Here is a 23,141-nt window from a genome sequence, read left to right on the forward strand (position 1 = left end):
TCTTCTCCAACTCCCACCTGAGCAGCAAAAATAGATCTAGTAGCTCAAACACAACAGTCATCAAAAGCCATCGTGCCCCCCCACCTAAAAATATAGCAGTTAGTTTGCAAAAGACAAGACCAGGGGTAGTCAAACTGCAGCCCTCCAGATGTCCATGGACTACAGTTCCCATGAGCCCCTGCCAGCAAACGCTGGCAGGGGCTCATGGGAATTGTAGTCCATGGACATCTGGAGGGCCGCAGTTTGACTACCTTGGCCTATCTGGCTCCTCTGGAATGTTGCAAACATTCATCCAGACTCCCGCTTTGAGATTCATCTGCAGTTGGAATGGAATCAAAGAACAAGGGAATACAGAATTTGATTCTTTCGTGTTTGGGCTGCAAGATACAAACGATCTTGGGCAAAACCTCTATTTGCACTTAACAGCGAGATAAATAGCTTGTGTTGGTTTTCCATGGAGCAAGGAAGAGAGGATAAACCAGCCCTGGATTCTTGCATGCCAGGGCCTAATCCAAATTGAGTAGACCTGCCACGGTCTCCTATAGACAAGAAAGGCTCTTTTGTTCTTTTTGGGAAGGAGAGCCAACTATGCCCCAGTGCGCCTAAACTTCTCATACCCTATTTTATCCGGATGAAAAATAAGCAGGCATCCAGCCTAGCCAATTGACTTGCCTCCTGGAGCAACCCCAGAGCTCAGCCTTGCCCCATAGAATTGGGTCTCTCTCTCTTTAAACTGCTGTATTTTTCATTGAATCATACTTGCATACCATTTGGGCATCCAAATGAGCAACAGACTGATTTTTGAGAAGGATTAGGCAAAGGGGAACCTCATGAAGCTGGCAACCTAAATCGATGTGTCAGGGGTAGTCAAACTGCGGCCCTCCAGATGTCCATGGACTACAGCATTTGCTGGCAGGGGCTCATGGGAATTGTAGTCCATGGACATCTGGAGGGCCGCAGTTTGACTACCCCTGATAGATGAACATATGGAGCAAAGCCCATCAATAGCTCTTAGCTACAAGGTATAGGTGGAATACGGGGTCTGGGGTAGGGGTGCTCTGTATTCTTGGTGCCTGGAGGACAACAGCAGGAAGGCTTCTGGAGTCCTGGCCCTGCTGATGGACCTCCTGATGGCCCCTGGGTTTGGGCCACTATAAGACAGAGTGTTGGGCTGGATCGGCCATTGGTCTGATCCAACATGGCTTCTCTTATGTTCCTATGTCCGGGGCAGGGATGCTCTTGGTGCTAGGGAGTGTAAGAGTGGGTGGGTTTCTGGAGTTCCTTCCCCAGTGGTAGATCTCCTGATGGCCCCTGGGTTTTGGCCGCTGTGTGACACAGAGCATTGGCCAGATGGGACATTGGCTGGATCCAACATGGCTTCTCTTATGTTCTTATATCCAGGCCTTCTGCAAATGGCCTTTCCCATCCAAATGGCCCGCAAGCATGCTCGGACTGCATTCTTTCTGCACTGATCGCCCCACAGCAAGCCCGAGAGCAAACATATTGCAAATGGGAAAAGTCTGGAATGGAGGATCAGGGGATGGCAATCACGTTGACTCCCACCCCCAACATTGCCTTGGGAACCCGTGGCAGAGAAAAAACACCTCTGTGGATGCAGCCATTGGAATGGCCCAGCTGGCCCAAGAAGGGTTACTGTGAGCAATCGCAGTTCCAGAGAAGCCCTGGGACGGCTTTGGAGTATTGCACTGTTTGAAATGTATAGCATGGTTTAGAACAGGGGTAGTCAAACTGCGGCCCTCCAGATGTCCATGGACTACAATTCCCAGAAGCCCCTGCCAGCGAATGCTGGCAGGGGCTTCTGGGAATTGTAGTCCATGGACATCTGGAGGGCCGCAGTTTGACTACCCCTGGTTTAGAATTTCAGGAGACACAAATACTCCTTCGAACCTGTTCTCCGCTTTGGTGGGAACCCTCGTTTTGCTTCCAGACAGTGAATTGGCCCCTCGCCCAGCATTGTGTATATATATTTTACAACACATCCCTGAACAGCCAAATCCGAGGACAAACCTAAAGACATAACTGGGGGGGGGGCAGGGGGCGTGGAGTATAGAAGCTCTTATTTACACCAGAGAGCAACGAAGCAACAGCGCCCCAAATCGTGAAACGGAAAACAATACGTAAAAGCCCCAAGAGGTGAACCCTGCCGTCCGCTGTATTTCAAAATGTCATTTCCTCTACGCTGCTTGAAATGCTGGCAGGGGCTCATGGGAATTGTAGTCCATGGACATCTGGAGGGCCGCAGTTTGATTACCCCCGGCTTAAAGAGTGCCAGCGAGGGGAGCTCACCTGCTCAGTTTAGAGAGCTGATTCCACTCCTGCATTACTTGGACTGGGAATTCCCACCCACCCCCCTATTTATCTGGTACTGTTCTACACATAGTTTAAACTCATTACTAGGGGTCCTCTCCTCTGCTGCCAACAGGAACCTTTCCTTGCTCTCCTCCAAGTGACAACCTTTCTGATACATAAAGGGAGCAATCGTGTCCCCTCCCATCCTCCTCTTCTCCAGGGTGAAGTCCCTCTGTCTTTCCTCCTAGGGCTTGGTCCCCACAGCCTGGATCATGCCCGTCACTCTCCTCTGCCCCCTCTCTGTTTTGTCCACGTCTCTTTTGAAGTGAGGCCTCCAGAAAAAATCTACTGACAAAGATTCTCGCCCCTTACATGGGATATTACACCCAAAAGTCCAATCTGAAGAAGTATTTTCATCTACCGAGATCACAACAATGAATGGCAGCATCGACTTCAAAAGCATTTTGGCCGCCTTTTGTTGTGCGTACGAGAACACTTCCATATGAGATACACAAATCAAATCGCTATTGAGACAAGTAAATATTTCACTTATATTAATATCTGATTCAGGCTGAAGGGGAAGCGGGGGAGGGTGGTCCGTGATGCAAATTAGTCCCTCCTCCAAAAAATTCCAAAGTTTTATATTCACATCAGAAAACCCTGACGGAAGCAAGAGCTGCCTCCAATAGAAAGTTTGACAACACTTTAGACCGAAATCTCCCATGTTTGAGAATTTTGGGCTAGGTACGTCCTGCAGGATTTGTTGGCAGGATCCTGAAACGCTGCATCCAACCGCCCTCTAGCTGGAAGCAATCTGAGCACATGTGTGTTGCACATGGCAAGAAATGCTTGCACAATAGAGATGCGAGTCTGGAATGTCATGTGCCAAACTCCAACCCAAATATCTCCTCTTTGTTAACCTTGGACCTATTGAAAGGGAATGACGTCCAACTTACTGCCGAGGCTGTTTTTCCCCCCCTTGGTGGCACCACAATGTCTGCGACGGCGCGCTCCTTTCAGTATCCCTTTCCCAACACAGCCTTTAAAGAGGGTAGAAATGTACCTGACAGTCATGCTATCCAACCAAAACATTTAACCCATGCCTGTACCACACGGTGTCCTACCTGACTGGCATCAGTATTTTCTTCATTCGCATTTAATAATAGGCTCTGCACACATGCACTTCAGACCTATATGTGAATGTCAGAATACGCTCAGACCTGGAAGTGTTGTTTCAAATTCTGTATGTACAAGAAGTGGGGGGAGGAGTGAAGGGAAGGGTCACATAGCAAGTTAGCTGTATCTCTGGTATTCAAGGCTAGGCATTCATACACATGTGCCCTAAAGTATTCATTCTGCCTTATACTTACCAGTCCCCTCAGAGATGTATCTTCTAGGACAGGAGTAGTCAACCTGTGGCCCTCCAGATGTCCATGGACTACAATTCCCATGGGGCTCATGGGAATTGTAGTCCATGGACATCTGGAGGGCCACAGGTTGACTACCCCTGTTCTAGAAGACCAAGAAAATAAGCTGACATTGGAAGCATAACAACTTACTCTTACTAGAACTTTTAACCCCCTCTCTAAAGTCTCCCCCAAAGGACAGGTTTGAAGAGGGGCAGGAATAATTCCATAAAGTCTGCTCTCCAAAGCAGTTGTTTTCTCCAGGGGAACTAATATCTGTTGGCTGGAGATGAGTTATAATTCTGGGATCTCTCCAGGGCCCACCTGGAGGCTTCTCAAAATTAAACTGAGAAAGCTGACGAACGGCGGTAACCTTCATGTCTTTTAATAAATCGTCATCAAAATGCTGGCCAGTAAACAAATGTTTTTGTTCTTCAGAACTTCCTTAGTGATTCCTTCATAGAAAATATACAAACAACGATATTTGTGACAATAAGTCATTTAGAAACATAAAACCATAAGCTCCTCGGTTCTACTTACAGTGATTCAAAGGATTCTCGCTGAAAATATTTTCTGTGGTCGCATCGGTATTCTACTAAATAAAATATACATTACATCAGAATCCATCCATACTTAGGTAATAACTATTAAAGGATACTCCAAATATTACATGACATACAAAGTCTGCTTTCCCGATTTCACAGCAATATTTGTTAATGGGGGACTGGGTAGAGATTCGCAACTCTGACTCCTGTTTGTCCGCCAAAGGCCAGGCACAGAGCCCCTTCCTAAGTACAGACTTGTGGAAAACTGCCGAGTCAGTTCCCCAGGAGGCTGGGAAACCTGTTTCACTCTTTGTCCTGCCCTCCTTGCCAAGAAATACTTGCTAGCAACTTTCTGCAGAAGGCGGGAGATCAGCTGTGTTTCTGGGGGACCTCCAGGCCACCGTATTCCACCCTCAGTCCCTCTTCCTCGCCATGGAACTTTTGCTAGCAACTTTCCCCAGAAGGCTGTCGCAAGCCGAAGGAGGACAAATCCAGGTTTTTTGTGCAAGCAAATTCATGCTCTCTGCAAAGGATTGCTGCTAGCTGATTCACAAGCATCTGTTTCCATTCTCCCCTGACTTTGTGCACTGACATGGCGAGAATCCGTTCCAAGACGGGCCAGGGGGCCGAGGAGCGGTTTCTCTGCTAAACATAGTCTACGCTGAAATGACACGGCCAGAATACAGAGGGATCAGGGAAGGAGGCTTTTACGAACTTCCTTTGCCCATCTGGTTTGCAGACAGGCCTTCGACGCAACCTTCCAGCGGTTTTATTGTGGCAAAGGGAATGCGTCTCCAATGCACGGGCTAGGTCCAAATGAAACAGGAGCGTCACCACCATCGTCTGACCAAGCAGACACGGCCCCTCTCTGTAAATCTGAAACCTTTGTGGTGGTTTCCCTCGCTCCCTCTGTGTCGACAATCAAACGTGGATTTCCAGGCTCACAGAAGAAGAGCTAGGTTTCTGTGTTTTTCTTTTTTTTTTGTATCCTGTTTTTTACAACCGGAAGGAGTCTCAAAGTGGCTTACAATTGCCTACTCCTCCTCTCCCCACAACAGACCCTTTGTGAGGTAGGGGCTGAGAGAGCTCTGAGAGAACTGCAACAGGCTCAAGGTCACCCAGCAGGCTGCATTTGAAGAAGAATTGGTTCTTATATGCTGCTTTTCTCTACCCGAAGGAGACTCAAAGTGGCTTACATTCACCTTCCCTTTCCTCTCCCCACAACAGACACCCTGTGAGGGAGGTGAGGCTGAGAGAGCCCTGATATTACTGAAGAAGAAGAGTTGGTTCTTATAGGCCGCTTTTCTCTACCCGAAGGAGGCTCAAAGCGGCTTACATTCACCTTCCCTTTCCTCTCCCCACAACAAGACACCCTGTGGGGTGGGTGAGGCTGAGAGTGCCCTGATATCACTGCTCAGTCAGAACAGTTTTATCAGTGCCGTGATGAGCCCAAGGTCACCCAGCTGGCTGCATGTGGGAGAGCACAGAATCAAACCTAGAAACCAGTTGTAATTCTGGGAGATTCCCCAGCCACCTCCTGGAAGCTGGCCACCCTAATTGAGATTCATGCTTGATCAGTTTAGCTGGTATCTTTGAAAACTGTATACACGAACCTCTGATTAGAACCTCTGCTACCTGAGCTTAATTTCCAAAACTGTATTTCCACAAATAGTCACTTGCAAAGACTTGCAGAGTTCATTGCATCCCCCCCTTCCCCACCATGTCCCCTTCCCACTCTGTGAAATCTCCCATAGCATCTCTTCTTTTTTTCCTGCTTCCTTCTCTTCTTCCCACCCCCTGGTCAACCTATTTTTATCCCCCACGGCCTTCAGCTTTTCCTCCTCCTCTCTCTCTGGCATGGATGCTTAAGTCTAGAGATTGAGAGCCACGGACAGAAAGAGCTTTATACAAACCTAAGGAAAGCCCCAGGTTTGCAGGGAAATCTGAAATTTTAAAACAAGCCCACGAACAAACCAACCAGCTCCTCATTTATACCCTACCCTTCTCCACAGTGGGGACTCAAAGCAGCTGACATCAATACTCTCTCCTCCTTACAACCTCACAGCCACCCTGTAAGGTAAATTAAGCAGAGCATGTGTGCCAGGGTGTCCCGGTGTGCTTCCATGGCAGATTGAAAGCTCAGTGTCCCAGATCTTCGTCTGAAACTTTAGCTACTAAGCACTGCCTTAAACGAGGTGGCTGCTGATGAATAATCATGAGCAACCATTTCTGGGTAAGTCATGCAAGTCAGTTAGTACAGAGTCTCCCAGTGGTTGCTTGTGGCCCCGGCCCCAAGTAGTCTTCCCTCAAAGGCCAAAACAGCCCTGAAAAGGGCTCTGCCCCCCCCCCTTATTGACAGAAACCAAGGCTTGAGAGCAATGCTGTTGTGGTTGCCTAGCAACGACCACTGAAGACATTCATTTTTTTAAACTACAGATGCTGCTTCTATTGTTTTTTTCGGGGATTACTCCCATCTTTTTCTTCTTCTTCAGATTTCAGATTTTCCCAGACTTTGGGCGTAGAAAGGCCTGTCTCGTCTGCTCATGGCTTTAATTAGTCACACATTTGGCCATGTTGAGAATTAGCTCTATTCAAGCAGCTTTATGACCCGAATGGACTCTTGGCTAGCTTTATGGCTGATTTTAATGCTGGTCATTTTATGTTTGTTGTTTTTAATGATTATATTGGGTCGCTTTTACTTTATGAGTCACCTCAGATGGACCTGGTAGGCTTCGTGTCTGCGAGAAAGCCAGGCTCTGCCTCAGAAGATACACATAAGAACCAACTCTACTTCTTCTTCTCAGAAGAAGGGCCTTGTGAGCTCAGAGTGAACTCTGCTTCCGAGGAGCCAGCGAACAGGACACGAAGTTTGGTTCCGTCAGGATTTCAGCAGACGGCGGCTGCTCTGTTACTTTGGGAAGCAGGCCCTGCGGAGAAGGTCAAAGGATGGATTTTATTCGACCAGTTCCATTGACGTGGGGATAACCTTCAGCCTTTTGAGTTCCGTGAAGTTCAAGGGCTTATATAATCCTCCCACACGACTCCATTGGTCTGATATAAAATAATGCGGTTTGTCATATTCTTGCTATTTGATAGTTGCTTTGCTCTCTACGGATAACGACTTCACTTGCGTGCAACATGAGTCAAAAGACATTTAAATAGGTGTGTGTGTCTGTGTGTGTGTGTACGGGCAGGTGAGGTCACCTTTTCGTATATGCCCAGGATGGACCATTATGCTTATGTGAGACCAGACTATACTGTCCTGGTATCAGTTCTCGCAACTCTGGATACAGCTGAAATTTGGGATATAAACTTCCCCGGCTTGGTGTAGTGGGTTAAGAGTGGTGAGCTCTAATCTGGCGAACTGGGTTTAATTCCCCATCCTTCACATGCAGGTGGCTGGGACAACCACCGTTCACTCAGAGCTCTCTCAGCCCCACCTGCCTCACAGGATGTCTGTCGTGGAGAGAGGAAAGGAAGGGGATTGTAAGTCTCTTTGAAACAAATGAGGCCTGTTGGGTGATGCTGGGCCAATCACGGTTCTCTCAGAGCTTTCCTAGCTCCATCTACTCCATAGGGCCAGGGTAGTCAACCTGTGGTCCTCCAGATGTTCATGGACTACAATTCCCATCAGCCCCTGCCAGTGTTTGCTGGCAGGCGCTCATGGGAATTGTAGTCCATGAACATCTGGAGGACCACAGGTTGACTACCCCTGCCATAGCGTGTCGGGGGGGGGGGAAGGAAGAGGAAGGGTAGGTAGTTGTAAGCAGTTTTGAGACTCCTTTGGGCAGTAAAAAACAGGGCACAATAACCCAGCTCTTCTCTCTTCTCATTACAAACCAACCACGTTGGGCAGCAGGACTGACATAAAATTCTGGATTCACCAATTAAATGTTGCTCTTTGGCTGATGAATCTCCCGATAAAAGCCATCAAACCTTGCGACCAGTTTCTTGGGCAATGTGGAAAACTGGCTTTTATGGAGAGAGCAGGACGGCTGATGAACTCATCCTCTTGAAGAACGGGAAAGGAAATGTCAGGGTTGAAGCCGATAAACAAAGGAACTATAAAGCACTATAAAGTCTTACTCCGATGACTATTATTTTTAAAGAAAGGTTCCAATGACCCCAGCGTTGTTATTTCTTCCTCCACGCCAAGATAACCACGGCCCACTGTGCAATGCTCAGCAGTTTATGCTCTCCGCTTACTGGCTTTTCATGCTAGAACAAGATGACCGGGGCTGAAACTATGCGACAACTGGAGTCCAAACAGAGTTCAGTGTTTGCTTCCACCTTGGCAAAACTAGAATCTTCGGAAGCAAAATAAAAATGGAAGGGCTATTCAAGAACTGGCTTTTAGCACTGGCGGAGTCAAGTGCCATTCTTCCACAACAGACAAACACTGAACGCCCACAGCCATCCAGTGACAACTTCAGGACAATAATATTTGCTGACCTTAAGACAATAGTGAAGTGTCTTCTAAATGCGGGTGTGGAAGGGCAGATCATCCGCTTTGCTTGCAGAAGGTCCCGGGTTCAATCCCTGGCACCTCCAGTTCAAAAGGGATCAGGTCCCAGGGAACAGGAAAGGCCTCTGCTGGAGACCTACTTCTAAACGGAAGAGAGAGGACAGTGCTTGAGAGATCAGGGTCCCTATAAGGTGGCTCCAGGTAAGTATAGTTATGGCCAGTTGCAATTCTTCTCTCCCCCAAGGGGGGGCAGTGTAGTGCCTGGGCTAGCTAACTTCCAGGTCAGGTTGGAGACCTCCCAGAAATACAACCAACCTCCACAAAGATGGTTTCAGAGGATTAGCTGAGTTGGTCTGCAGTGGTAGACTGGAGTCCCGCCAGATTTTTGGGGTGGAAGCTTTTGAGAGTAAAAGCTCTCTGACATAGGGAGATCTGACACCTGAATGCGAATGCTCTGAAAACATCGCTCATGGGTAAGGTGCTACTGGGCTGCAACCTGACTAATCCGCAGAGTCCAGTTCCCTGGGAGAAAATGGCAGAGCCCCCCCCCCCCTCCGGATGAGCTTGGGCTGTGCAGGGAGAACTTTAAACTGACTCCCCATAAAACTATGGAATGACAGTTCAGCTAAACACTTGGGGGGGGGGGAATCCTGAATCAATGTTGAGCCAAATGCGTAGCCCTATTAACCTCCTGATGGCCCCTGGGATTTGGCCCCCGTGTGACACAGTGTTGGACTAGAGGGACTGCTGGCCTAACCCAGGGGCAGTCAAACTGTGGCCCTCCAGATGTCCATGGACTCCAATTCCCAGGAGCCCCTGCCAGCATTCGCTGGCATTCGCTGGCAGGGGCTCCTGGGAATTGGAGTCCATGACATATGGAGGGCCGCAGTTTGACTGCCCCTGGCCTAACCCAACGTGGCTCCTCTTATGTTCTGATGTTCTTATGCTACATGCAGTGCACTGTGAAATTAGCAGCTGTGTGTCAACAGGCCTCTGTGCTTGGACAAAGAGCGCGGTCCAGGGCACTGGTGCATGTGGCAGGTCATCAAAAAGGAACAGCCCGGCTTCCCTCCAGGCCCAGCGATCCAGAGGTGATCCATGACAAGTGAACCTGCACAGCGGCCGATTCTGCAGAATTCCCAGGCGATTAGCCCACTGACGGCTAAACAGAGCCACCCCACGGAGGCTGCAAGGTTGAAGGGATGGCTCCCGACCTTTCTTAGGCAGCTGTCAGGCAAGTGACTTAGTGCAGCTAATAGGTGACGGACAGATCTTGCGCCGGGATGGCTGGCAAAGGAAACTTAACTGTACTTCTTAAGAGGAGTAAAAAAAAAAACACAGCTTGCGAATACAGAAAATCCAAAATAAGGGGAACTGATTTTAGTCATCCAGACATCAGTTGTCTCTTCAGAAGAACCAGGAGATCTCCAGGCCCCACCTTGAGGTTGAGAACCCTAGCAGCAGCCCAGTTGAAACCAGACACTGTTCCAGGGCTTTGGCTTCAGCCCATTTCCCGCTTCTTTCAGTCCGGTCTAATTCGCTGAGAGACGGTTATTTCTGACACGGACGGACAAATCCCAGGGTGTCTGGCAAGGGCCTTTGACCTCTCAATCAGTGCACCTCCATGCCTGGCCTTCCACCCTCCTTGGCACAGACGCCTGATGAGTCAACCAAAACTCCAGCTGCGCCTGGGCTGAGCCAAGTCATCTCTGGCCCTGTCCAAGCACTCCAGGGCTCTGGCACGCCAGCCGATGTGTATATTTGTCCCAAGGAAGCTCAGGGTACACCAAACGCGGCATGCTCACGGGTGGCATCCCAGCCCCACAGCAGCATCAGTTCTAAAGGCATTCATGCACACATATAATCCTCTCCCCCTGCCAAAAGAATGTTCATAGTCAAATAGTGGAGGCAACGACAAATCCTCTTTTTTGGGGGAGACGTGTCAGAGGTTGGGAGGAGAACCGGCATTCAGCTGCACCTCCCCTCTCATGTGTTATCAGAGAGGAATAAAGAATTAATGTTTAAAGTTGGACATTTTTAAACAGAGGCTGGAGAACCATCTGACGGAGAGGTTGATTCTGCGAAGCTTCAAGGGGGTGGCGGAACCAGTGGTTGAAGCATGATTTGTAGCTGGAGAGTGACATGAAAAAGAGATACTAGATCCCGCCTTCACAAAGTTTTGAGAAGACAGGTGACAGGGGAGGGAGAGGGTGGATAGATGGGTGGGGAGAGGATGGAGAAAGATAGATGGAGACAGACAGACAGCAGCCACCTAGTGGCAAAGAACAGCACTGGTGTGTCAATAAAGAAACCTAGAGAATTAAAACACTTAAATGGAATCCCAGCTGTCCTCCGTAAACCCTCCCACCTGAACCAGACCTTGGCCTTTGATGTCAACACAGTCAGTCTACTCTCCATCCTCAATCGTCTCCTCCCAGTGGGGTCTCTGGTCCCATCATGCTGAACCCCAAATGACGGATGCCCAACAGGAAAATCTCAGACCGCCCAAAGCCAGCCGGACTCAATCAGGATCATGCATCGGATCGGTAACATGGAGCTTATTGTATCGCTGAGTAAGACCGGGGCTTTTGCAAGGATTGTTCGACTAGAATATTAATAAATAGCAAGAGTTTGCTTACAGAGAAAAGGATGAAATACAATTAATACAAGATGCTTCCATCTCCTTCAATTTAGGAGCGTTCTGGGGGCATTTCCTTCAAATAGGATAGATGAACAAATTCTTGGCCATTTGGGCCACCAGGTCAAGTTCTGGAGGGGCACCTCTGGAAATCTCCTAAGGCTGCTAGGAGAGTTGGAGGTAGTAACATCCCGCTTATGGCTCCACTGTGATGTCACTTCTACGGAAAACTAGAAAATGATGGGTAGCTCTAGGAATAACCCAAAACTCTATGGTAAGACCATGGGATTTCCAGCTGTCCTCAGTTACCTGCTGTCATGTAAATTTCCCCCAGGAAGTGACATCATCATGCCTGTGATTTTTTTTTAACTCCTGCCACCCTCTCCAGGTGACAGTGGGCAAAAGGAGCTTGAGGCAAGATGTCTTCCCGCCCTGATCATGGGGTGGCCCTCCCTGCTCCCCACCCTGACCTAGCCAGCTGTGGGATGAGGAGACTGGACAGGTCAAGCCAAAGCTGCTGCTAAATTAAGGGAAGTTTCAAGATGGTTGCCATCCTGGGCAGACTCAGCTCGGGTGAGTCACATGCCACCTGCCACCTCACTTACTCAGGCTGGGTACTCTCCCCTTTCCCTTTCATCCACTTTGCAGCTGACCCGCCAGTTCTTTACTTCTCTCCTGAAGGCTGCCAGTCTTTTTTACCAACTCGAGACCAACTTAGGGGAACCAGATGGGGTGGCCTTTTCTCAGCTGAGATGCTAAGCAAAATCTGTCACAGTTCTTGACGCCATCAAACCTCTTGCTTTGCTGTTGTTGTTAGGTTCCGGCGAGTTGCACGTGGCGACTTTCTGAACCGAGGCCTGCCATCCGACTTGTCTGCAGCTGTTTCTTTGTGAGGTTAATCCATTTATGGCTTTGACAGTATCCATCCGTCTTGTCCTTTGTCTGCCTCTTCTTCTGCTTCCTTCAGTTTTGCCGAGCATTTCTGACTTGCAAGCATTCTGTGATCCAAGTGGGAGACTCTTAGTTTCCAGATCTTTGCCTCAAGACAGCAATTAGGTTTAATTTGGTCTAGAACAGATCTGCTGCTCTTGCAGTCTGTGGTGTTTTCAGTCATTGTCTGCAGGTCCATAATTCAAAGGCATCGATCGTCTTTCTCCTACACTTCCTCCAAGTCCCACTTTCACATCCACACATTGCCACGGGAAAAACCACTAGGTGGCAAATCTGATCTTCGTTGCCAGTGAAATATCTGTGTCCTGCCCCTTGTTGTTGTTGTTAGGGGCGAAGTCGTGTCCGACCCATTGCGACCCCTTGGACAATGATCCTCCAGGCTTTCCTGTCCTCTACCATTCCCCAGAGTCCATTTAAGTTTGCACCGACTGCTTCAGTGACTCCATCCAGCCACCTCATTCTCTGTCGTCCCCTTTTTCTTTTGCCCTCAATCGCTCCCAGCATTAGGCTCTTCTCCAGGGAGTCCTTCCTTCTCATGAGGTGGCCAAAGTATTTGAGTGTCATCTTCAGGATCCTGCCCCTACCACGTTTCAAATCCATCTCAACGTCTGCCCCCGTGGTTACCTGAAATACCCAAGTACGCTAGAGGTGCTGAAGAGCCAGGCACAGGGAACAAGAAACGAACCCCCAAGAAACCGAAATATGAGGCGGAAATTCCAATCGTAGGCTGTTTGCCCTAAAACTAAAAATTACAACTTCCCAGTCGAGCCTGTGGTTATTTATACAGGAGGGTGATGTGGGTTTATTAAAACAGGCAAGCATAGGTTTTCCAGTGGCAACGCTGTGCAGCCCTTGCGGGTGAACTAAGGTAAACTACTCTAAAAACTGCATATAATTCCTTAACCCCCTTTGGTACATAGCAGAACTGGGTTTTTCTATTCCACTTTTCACTGCCTGAAGGCATCGCAAAGTGGCTTACAAATACCTTTCCTCTCCCAACATAACCCCTGAGGTTGAGAGCCCTGACAGGACTGCTCTGTGAGAACAGCACTGTCAGGACTGTGACTAGCTCAAGGTCATCCAGCTGGTTGCATGTGGAATAAACTAGAATCATAATGGTCCCCAAGGCATAACAGAGCTGAAAAAAACCCACAATTCCCCCAAATTACCAATTACTGGGATTCATGAATATCAGGAAATACCAACATTTTTCAGATTCACGTGGATAGCAGTGTTGGCTTGAGGTATCACAACAAAATTTGAGTCCAAAGGCCCCTTTAAGATCAACAAAGATTTATTCAAGGCATAAGGAGAGGGAGGGGAGGAGGTTATATATTTATTATCTGCCATCTTGATATTATGTATTGTGCTTTAATTACGTTTTAATGCATTTTTATGGGATTTATTGTACCTATGGTTTGTGTAAAACGCCGCAAGACATTTGACAGTGGCGGTACATAAATATAAAAAAGCTTTTGTCTGAGGAAATGTGCATGTACATGAAAGCTCATGCCTTGAGTAAATCTAAAGGGGCTACTGGACTCCAATTTTGTTGCGATATGTTTCAGGTTCAGTATACCCAAAACTTAAAAAATACTGATTTCATTTAGCAGAAGCCTAGAAGGTGATTTAGAGAGCTGCCTCCTCTCATCCTACAACTGTGTGCAGGGTTGGAAAGACTCTGTGGCTACCCTGAGCAAGTCTAGGTTCACAAACACTATTTCCACAACCAAATAGTTTCCATATTTATTTGCTTCATTTGCACCGCACCTTACATCCTGCACTTCTATTTTATCTGAACAGCCCTACATGGTAAGCTAGGCTCCGGCTGTGGCCATCCCCAGGTCAACCAGAAAGCTCGAGGGGTAGATTAGGGATTCAGACCCAGGCCACTTAAAGGCTGCTTGGGATTCATGCCTCCATAGGGAGATCAAGTGGCTCAGCGTCTGCTATTTTTGTACCGACACACCATTTATTAGCAGGAATATTTCATACACGCAAAGCACTCCTGAGGCAGAGCTAATTAATCTTCACATCTCCCCTGGGGACGCAGCTAATGATGACCATCCTTTTCTGCAGACAGGGAAAGTGGGACAAGCGACACTGAGCCTCAGAGGATGGAGACAGCAGCAAGAGCAGGCGTGCTCTGGACGCCCGGACGAGGCCCCCTGGGTGAAAACCACCCTGGCTCCAGACGCCGCTGACACCGTTATGCTCTTGGCAAAGGTCAGAGGCAGGAGGGAACAAGGGATGCCGACAGAAATTACCTGGGGACGAATCTGAACTGTAACCCGATTCTCTGACAACTCCAATGCATTTTTGTGCCAAGACCAGCTAGTACAAATTTTTGTTGCGTGTTGTGGAAATTCTTCCATGTGCTTGAAATGTGTAAAATAAGCAAAACAGGGGGAAAAGAAAACAAGGGAAATGCTCTCCATTACAGAAAACAGTGAACTTTTCAGCAGAAGATAGATTAAGAGCATCCAAGTGAAGCAGGGAAGGGAGACAACAGGCACATAAAGAGGGCACACCTTCTGGGAAACCACTTTGATTTATTGAGGGGATTTGAACTCTTTACCTAAAATCTGCCTGAGATATGAAGATTACACTGCAGACAGCTTTCTTTTTGTACGCTTGCATTTGTATGACACTTTTCTTCCAATTGATTACCTAGAAGACTCTGCTTCAAACCCTGCAACTGACCCGCAGTTATCTGTGAGTCAGTTGTGTGGGAAACCAGAGATGTTAATCCAGTTTATGAATGGGGTTATTCTACAACCAACCCCCCTCCCCCCATACAAACAACAAGGTTAGAAAAGCTTGTGGTTTTAATTGGCAAGCCTTCTGGGAAAGGTGGCATAAAAACAGGGCAAGTAGTAATAGTGTCAACAGTTCCAACTACATGGCCATGCGAATAGCAGCAGTGACCAGCTGCAATGGGTGGCAAGCACATTCACAAGTTTGCAGCATACACTGGACCGCACATATCCCATTCCACCAACAGTGGCCCTCTCCTGTGGCACAAGGGGCCTTGCAACAGAGAGCCAGCAGCAGAAGGAAATGTTAGTTACCTAAATAGAGCCAGGTGAACCAATGGAGGATTTCTCTTTGAAAGCTGCAGTTTACAAATGACAACTTAAATAGAAGGTACATGGAGGTCTCTCCCTTGATTGGATGAACTTTGTAGGCTTACTGCTATAGCAGCCTCTCCTTCCTCTAAAGTAGGGGTGGGCCAAACTCTGGCTCTCTGGATGTCCATGAATTACAATTCAAGCTAACTCATGGGAATTGTAGTTCATGGATATCTGGGGAGACACAGTTTGACCGCCCCCTGCTCTAAAGGGATTACAGGCAACCTGAGTTGGTCAGAAGCAAAATCCATGAGAAAGAACAGCCCTCATTTCACCTGGTCCTAAGGAAAGGTGTCTGGTGGCTTCTTGTTCTTTGCTGCATCCCCCTCTACAAAGAGTAATTCAGGAAGGCACTTTAAACAAGGGAGGTGGTACAGTGAGGCTTCAGACGACAAGGACTATAAAACAAAGCCCAGACAACTAGAAGAAGAAGAAGAAGAAGAAGAGTTGGTTCTTATATGCCACTTTTCCCTACCCAAAGGTGGCTCAAAGCGGCTTACAGTCACCTTCCCATTCGTCTCCCCACAACAGACACCCTGTGGGGTGGGTGAGGCTGAGAGAGCCCTGATATCACTGCCCGGTCAGAACAGTTTTATCAGTGCCGTGGCAAGCCCAAGGTCACCCAGCTGGTTGCATGTGGGGGAGCACAGAATCGAACCTGGCATGCCAGATTAGAAATCTGCACTCCTAACCACTAGGCCAAACTGGCTCTCGGGCTATTGCTGCAGGCCACCATATATGAAGAGTCATGGCTTTCCAAATCTTGTTTCTGGAAGACAAGAACTGCCGTGGTCTATCAAAGGTTAATTGGTTTATTTTGGCACAAAACTTTGTAGCCCAGAACCAGAGTTGTGAAGAAGTCTTGGAGACAGCTTTGCAAGGCGCCAATTAATGGGTATCCGACAGACCCCTGTAATTGGACCATTAAGCCTGGCATGAACACGAGAGAGGGACGCATTTTCCTAATGCAAAGGGGAAAAATACTCCATCCTGATTCGAACCCTGGAAGAACAATCAACGTGCCCTAAAGGAGTCCAAATCCTGCAGCGTCTTCCTCCAACTGTCTTTTGAGACTTGCTGTTTGAGTAAAACAGAGAAAACATTACATTTCTGTCACACATTTCTGGGACTAAACTAACAGTGCCGCTCATGTTAATCAGCAGGCCCCGGGGTAAGAGAAAGTGCGCACTCAGGTTTGCAGCTATTTTATTTACAAGTATACATTTAACACAAAGAAACACTGATATCGAAGCCTAGTAAATAGTAGTGTAACAATATGTATCATCTGGATGATTATTCTAACCAAACTACACTGAAAAATTAATGCCAGTAAAATTCTTGGTCATAATATTAAGAAATACAATATATAAATTGAAAATATGATTGCTTAAAATTTGAAAATGGAAGTGAAGCCTTTTTGTTTTTGTTTTTGCACAGGAGTCAAGAGTTTAACATAATCTGAAGGGAAAGTCTCCAACCGGCTGTGTATGGTTCGGGTGAAACAGAAGAAAAAGAAGCGGAGCTCTGCTGTGGAAGGGTGTGGGCAGTTGGGCTTCTGGGGGCCGAAAGACATTATTTCCCAGGGTTCGGCTGCAGCCGAGCGATCACATCACGGAGCACGAAGACTTTCCTTGTGAAGATGCCCCGTCTATTTTTTCCGCCTCCAAAATTATCCTCCTGAAAACATCCACAGCAGTCTGGAACGGAAGAAGACAGGAGCCGTTGAGAGCCCCAAAGAAGGTTCTCAGCGGCTGCTGCAAACATTTTCACGCACATCGGGTTCTAGTTAGGCACCAGCTGTATTTGTTTGTTAAACCATGCAACTTAAGAGAAAAGCCGTCCTCCCTCCCCTCACCACCTTCCAAGTTTAGGATGCATTTTCAAAAGTGCTCCCCTTCCTGGTCTTCCCTGTCCTCACACGGCATTGCGGACGCCAGAACAAGAGGGTTGGTTAGGGGAAAAGTACCTGCCGCACATTTCTCCTTGGAGCTCCTCCAACTAAAGACTCAGATTTTAGAAAGGGGGGGGGGAAGCCTAGGAACTACTGCAATCTTGCAACAGATTGTTATAATGTTATAGCACTACAGCCGTTCCCAGCGACTAAAACCTTGGCTAGCTCACAAACCTCCTTTCACAGATCACCGTTCACCAGAACTTGTTTTCAGCTGTCGCTCTCCATGAAAGGAGGTGGGATGTGTGGAGTGCACACGACAGGTGAGGTGGCAAGCCAGATTTGTGCATTGTCGTTAGGACAAGCATCTGAAAGGAAGCTTTGTGAGGACTGGCAATAAGCCAGCATGGGACACTGTTGCTTTGTTGCGGTGAAAGTGCTGTTCTTCTCCCAACCATTAGAGTAGTATGTGTTTAAAAATCTCACAAATATAAGACACCCTTCGTTGACCTAGTCTGGCCTGATACGTTTAGTGCTTTATTCAGTGCTTTCCGAGTTAGCAGAAAGAAGCACCCCTTTATGCCAGGACTGAGAAGGCTCAGCTTCCCAGGAATAGTATTTGCAACCCATGCTCATTCCAGTAAAAGCATATCATAGCACCTCTTGTGGTCTTTCTCTGCTGTAGTTTTTTTCCCCCCTCATTGCAAATGCTGCCCTCCATTTTCCTTCCAAAACCACTTGCATTGAAACTTGCGAGGATTTTCCAACACAGAAGGGAAGTCATGTGGAAAACTTATGCAATCAGCAACGAGGGAACACTGCCTTCCGCTTTAGTAATGACATGGGCCCAAATCATTAGCACGGAAAGACGGCCCCAACATTTGAAAGCTGGCGCATTAGAGGATCCAATGACTGCTTTTCGGTGTTCACTTTAGCAAGAGTTATTTCCCAACAAGGTGCAATTCTGAACTGGGCTTGCTTCCAGATCTGTTCCACTGGACTCAAAGCGGTCCCCTGAGCATCTTAAAAGGGCAATATGACAATTCACTGAACAGCGCCTTGTTAAATTCCAGATGTGTACTGTGTCTCATGTGCCATTTAAAAGCTAATTAAATCAAAAAGGTATTTGTCGCTAAAAAGCCGTTTCCCAAGCACAAGAATGCAAAGGTAGGATCATTTGTACGTGGCTAATTAACTCAATATATTTTCAACACAAATTAAATTTGAGCTGAGACCTGAAGAAGGATGACACCTCTAAAAGGCAGAAGAAGCCCACTTGCATACCCCCAAACTAAAGTACTTTCCCAAGGGAATAGAGGCTGTCTTTTTGCCAAAAGCCCTCATTGGGTGGCTCTTCCTACTTTGACGAATATCAGTCACGAATCACTCAGGTACCCCTTGGTGCTGCTGTCAAGCCAGGGAACTTTGACCCCTTTTTAAATTCTTTATGCCAAAGCTTAACATAAACCTAAACTACAGTGTTTTAAGCCCACAGTTTCATCCTTTTAAGATTACAGAGCTGCTTTGCAGCAGAAATTAGCTCAGAAGAGCCTAAGTCTGAGGGATAGAGGCCTAATATACTGTGGAAATGTCATGATAAAAGTTTCTGCTTATCTGGGGGAACGTGGTAATGCTCAAAGCTCCATTGAATACTACCTCCAGGTGGTACCCACTATGTAAAACTGGTCTGGCACTAGCAAGTGTGTGAAAAAAGACACACCCCCAGCAGACACACCATTTCTCAATGGGTCTAAAGGACCATGCAAAAAATGCCTATTTTTCGTGGTCTGTAGTGCTTGTACAAAAGCCCAAGTGCCTGAAGTTCTACTGCATGGTGATATATCCACAGTGCTCTTAAAATCAAGGGGCAACAAAAGGGCTGCAGCTCCATCTCCCCATCCCCTTCTACGACCTGACAGGATACTCAGAGATCTCTGTGCTGTTTCGGCTACGACTCAAAGTCCATTTTTTACCTGATTTTCCTTAGCAGACGATTCCAAGAAGGCTGCGTTCCAGGACTCTGCTAAAGCTTTCCCTTCTTCATAGCTGATCACCCTGGGGGAGGGAGGGGAGGAGGAAGAGAACCCAAAACAGAGGGTGACTGATAGTAAAGCAGGAAGAAACAAGAGCTGATGGGCAATCCAACCATCTGACAGTTCCGAGAACGCCAGATAGTTGGACATGCAAAACTGTGACAATTTTTATATTAACAAGATTTTAATCGTTGGTTTTGCAGCTGCTCATTTCCGTTTGAGAGAGAGGTCTAGTCTTTAACTGATCTTCCCCCTCCCCCGTTATTCGGATACTCTTCTGGGGTGCCTGTAACAATTAACTCACTTTGTCCATTGCCACAAATCCGCATTTCATTTTAAATGTAAACAAGTGTCATTTTGTACCGGTTAGGGGGAATGGTAGAAGGTTCAGTGCTTTCTTGTGGTGTTGGCTCATTGTGACTCAAATCAAGAAGCAATCTGAACCCCATTTTTTAAAAAAAGCTTATCATTTTAGCAACTGCTAGCATAGAGATGTGCACACATATTGAAACAACTGGCAGGCGCGCCAGTTGGACTGTACAAGGACGGCAAAGACAGGCGATAATTCTGCGATTTTTTTTCTTTAAATGCAAGGACTTTTGAAGCTCCCTTAGAATGTAAAGGCAGGATCACAGGCAGCACATCTGTCAACCAGAACTCCTCTGCAGGGCCAGAACAAGCTAAAGAGCTCAGGAAACTGCTGTTTCTGGGGATTAGTGCCCAAGAAGACAGGTAAGAAGGCCTAAGAAAAGGTAAAGAACAGGGACTACGGGGGAAGAAAGAATACAAAAATCAGAGAAACCTCAGAAAGTGAGGGCTTACTCCAAAACAAACTGGGAAAGAATGAAAATTAGAGCTCGGATTTGAGGCTGGCTGTTTGATCCAATATGGTTGAACAGTCAAATATTTAAAAGCATTAATTTTTTACTATTGCAACAGAGAAACCCTGCGCTGTTATGAAACTTATTATTTGTGAAGAGGCAAAAATTAACTGATGTGTTCTTAGCATTTGACATTTGAAGGGAGAACATTCCATACCGTTCCATGTGCAGGTCTTTCTTATTTCCCACCAACATAATGGGGATCCTGTGGAAAAGAAAAACACAAACATCTTTCAGGACCGATGCCACGGTGTAGGGAAGTTAACACGATAGCAAAATGAAACATGGAATGAAATGAGAGCGTTACTACTTACTGCACTTTTCCCACCATATCCAATAACTTGCCATGGATAACTTTTATCACTTCAAAACTGGAAAAAAATAAAAGGATGACATCACACACGCCCTCCAGAGTTGTAACCCCCTAACATTTTTTTTACACAGCCCACACATAATTTTACAGGATCAGAGCTGCCAAGAAACAATGCCACTTGTCCTTCGTTTCACCCCCGAGATAATTATGCTTCCTAACTGAAAACTTAAAAGGTTTATACAAACCGATGGGCAGAAGACCCCAGACAAAAGAGTATCTTGTTACGTAAGACAGCTACTTTGTGGTACACTCTGTGGCCGGTGGTGCTGATGGTCACAAGTACAGGTGGTGTTTAAAAACACATTGGACGCATTTTAGGGAGAGACAGCCCGTCAACAAACAGCTATCAGCCACGATCGCTAAATGGAACCTCCATGCTCAGACGCAGTGGCCCTTGAATAATAAGCAGCAACAGCGCTTGGGAGCACACAGGCAGTGGAAGGCTTTAGCTTCTCCTGGGCTTTTGGGCCTTCAAGTTGGCTATGGCAGCAAAAAGGATGCCAGAAGAGATGGAGCACTGATCTGATCAGGAAGGGCCCCACTTCTGTTCTGCGAGGAGGTGAGTCCTGGCCTTGAAAACTTTTAGGAGCTTTTAAGGGAGGGCAGGAGCTTTCTTGCTAGATTGGGAGGGAGGTTTGTGATCTAATTGTTTTAATTATATACTGTGAGGTCACTGTGAGCCATCAGGAAAGGTGGGATATGCACATATAAATAAATGACTAAGAGCAAACAAAAAACAGAAACCTGCCCATGACCAGCAAAAGCCTAGCTGAGGTGGTGTTGAGAGTTTGATTATTTTAGGCCAGGGGTAGTAAAAAACTGCAGCCCTCCAGATGTCCATGGACTACAATTCCCATGCCTCATGGGAATTGTAGTCCATGGACATCTGGAGGGCCTCAGTTTGTCTAACCCTGTTTTAGGCAATAAGGTTGTAAGATTGATTATTAGATGCCACAACAACCAGATCTTCCATCAGAAAACTAGGGTATGGGAGCTGTTTCAAAACCAACAGACTGCTATAGGACAGAAAGCTCCCTACACAGTGAAGTACAATGCAGACACATTGTTACACAACCCTGTGGGAAATTCCCTTGTGCGAGCCTGGCGGAAATGGAGGCGAGCTGCACGGCTGCCGTGTGGCCACGTCAGGTGGTTCTACAAAGGACGAAAGCTGCACCACGGCTAGCTTGCCAGGTCAAAGGGATCAGGACTTCCATTTGTGGCATGGGGAAAATAAACGGACAGACAAAAAGGAGGACGGCCCTTGCTGTGCGCTGATAAATCATGGAAATGGAGGAGGTGAACAAGCCTTGACAAGCAGTGCACTGTACTGCAAGCGACAAACAGCAGCCGACCAAAATGTTAAAAAGCCCATTTCCTTTCATTATTCGACATGAAATGAAGTTCACGAGAAAGTCATCAAAGCAGGTGCAGCTGAAGTACAGCCTCCATCTCAATAATCCCCAGCAATTGATGAAGGAGATAGAGCAGGGGTAGTCAAACTGAGGCCCTTCAGATGTCCGTGGACTACAATTCCCATGAGCCCCTGCCAGTAAATGCTGGCAGGGTTTCATGGGAATTGTAGTCCATGGACATCTGGAGGGCCGCAGTTTGACTACCCCTGAGATAGAGGCTGAGCTTCATGCGAGTGCTGCTTCTTGGTATGGGGATAGTTACACGGAAAATACAAAGGAAGGGATTCAAAGGGACCACCATGAGAACACTGGGCCTTTTGAGGTATCTTGTCCCAACACAGCTTCTCTCATGTCTCCCCCCTTCCCCCAGTTACTCCTGAAGGTCAACCTCTGGAGCAGCATCCAATCCAGCATGAGGGTTTGCGATTGAAAGCAAGTATCAAGGGCCTCATGCATGTGCAGAAATGCTCCAGAAGCCCACCCACCATTCTTTTGATCCTGTCATTCCCTAGCAAGCAAACTGTTATACACAAAGCTGGGGGGGGGGAGTCTTAACATCTGGGCAGGAAGACAACCAAATGTCAAAAGAAAATTCTGATCAGCCTAGAACAACATGCCCCCTCCTCCGCCAATGAGGGAAGGACAGCTATGACACTTGACACCCATTGGAGTTAGATATCGGAGAAAGCCCCCTAAAGTTACTTCTAAAAAATTCTAGTATGGAGATCTACATTAGCACATCTGCGTTCAAATCAAGAGATTAGGCCTTGTACAGACCACCTCCCTCCCAATCTATTTTAGACTCAGAAATGTAATGGGAGGTCCGTGATTGACAACAGAAAATGGAACCCGGGGGCGGAGGGGGGAGGTCAGGCAACTGCCAGAAAGCCCACAAAACAGCGCCAGACTCGCTCATGAATTCAGGATCCATCTACATATTCACGCTTCCTCGTCTGTTGGGACAAGGACTTTGTACCACATGCAGAATGGGGTTTGGGGCCTCCAGCTGGACTCTGGCTCTGTTCGCAACTGCTGCTCGCAGGGGGAAAAGGCTTTTGTGCCCCCCTAGCTGTTTTTGGATCTGTACCCCACCCCAGGGAGC

The 23,141-nt window shown here is 47.3% G+C and overlaps 1 protein-coding gene across 1 annotated transcript in view; it reads right to left on the minus strand.

Moving 5' to 3' along the window:
- Positions 1-16,635: 16,635 nt before the first annotated feature.
- Positions 16,636-23,141, minus strand: part of RHEB (Ras homolog, mTORC1 binding) — a 28,698-nt gene continuing 22,192 nt past the window's right edge. Inside the window, exons 5-8 of the mRNA XM_077302838.1 lie at positions 20,566-20,622; positions 20,409-20,456; positions 19,311-19,392; positions 16,636-17,143 (exon numbers count right to left, since the gene is read on the minus strand). Coding sequence (XP_077158953.1) covers positions 17,051-17,143; positions 19,311-19,392; positions 20,409-20,456; positions 20,566-20,622 — 280 coding nt within the window. The 3' untranslated portion in view covers positions 16,636-17,050. The remainder of the gene's footprint in view (positions 17,144-19,310; positions 19,393-20,408; positions 20,457-20,565; positions 20,623-23,141) is intronic.

The sequence above is a fragment of the Paroedura picta genome, chromosome 11, assembly GCF_049243985.1.
Source record: "Paroedura picta isolate Pp20150507F chromosome 11, Ppicta_v3.0, whole genome shotgun sequence".
Taxonomy (NCBI): Eukaryota; Metazoa; Chordata; class Lepidosauria; order Squamata; family Gekkonidae; genus Paroedura; species Paroedura picta.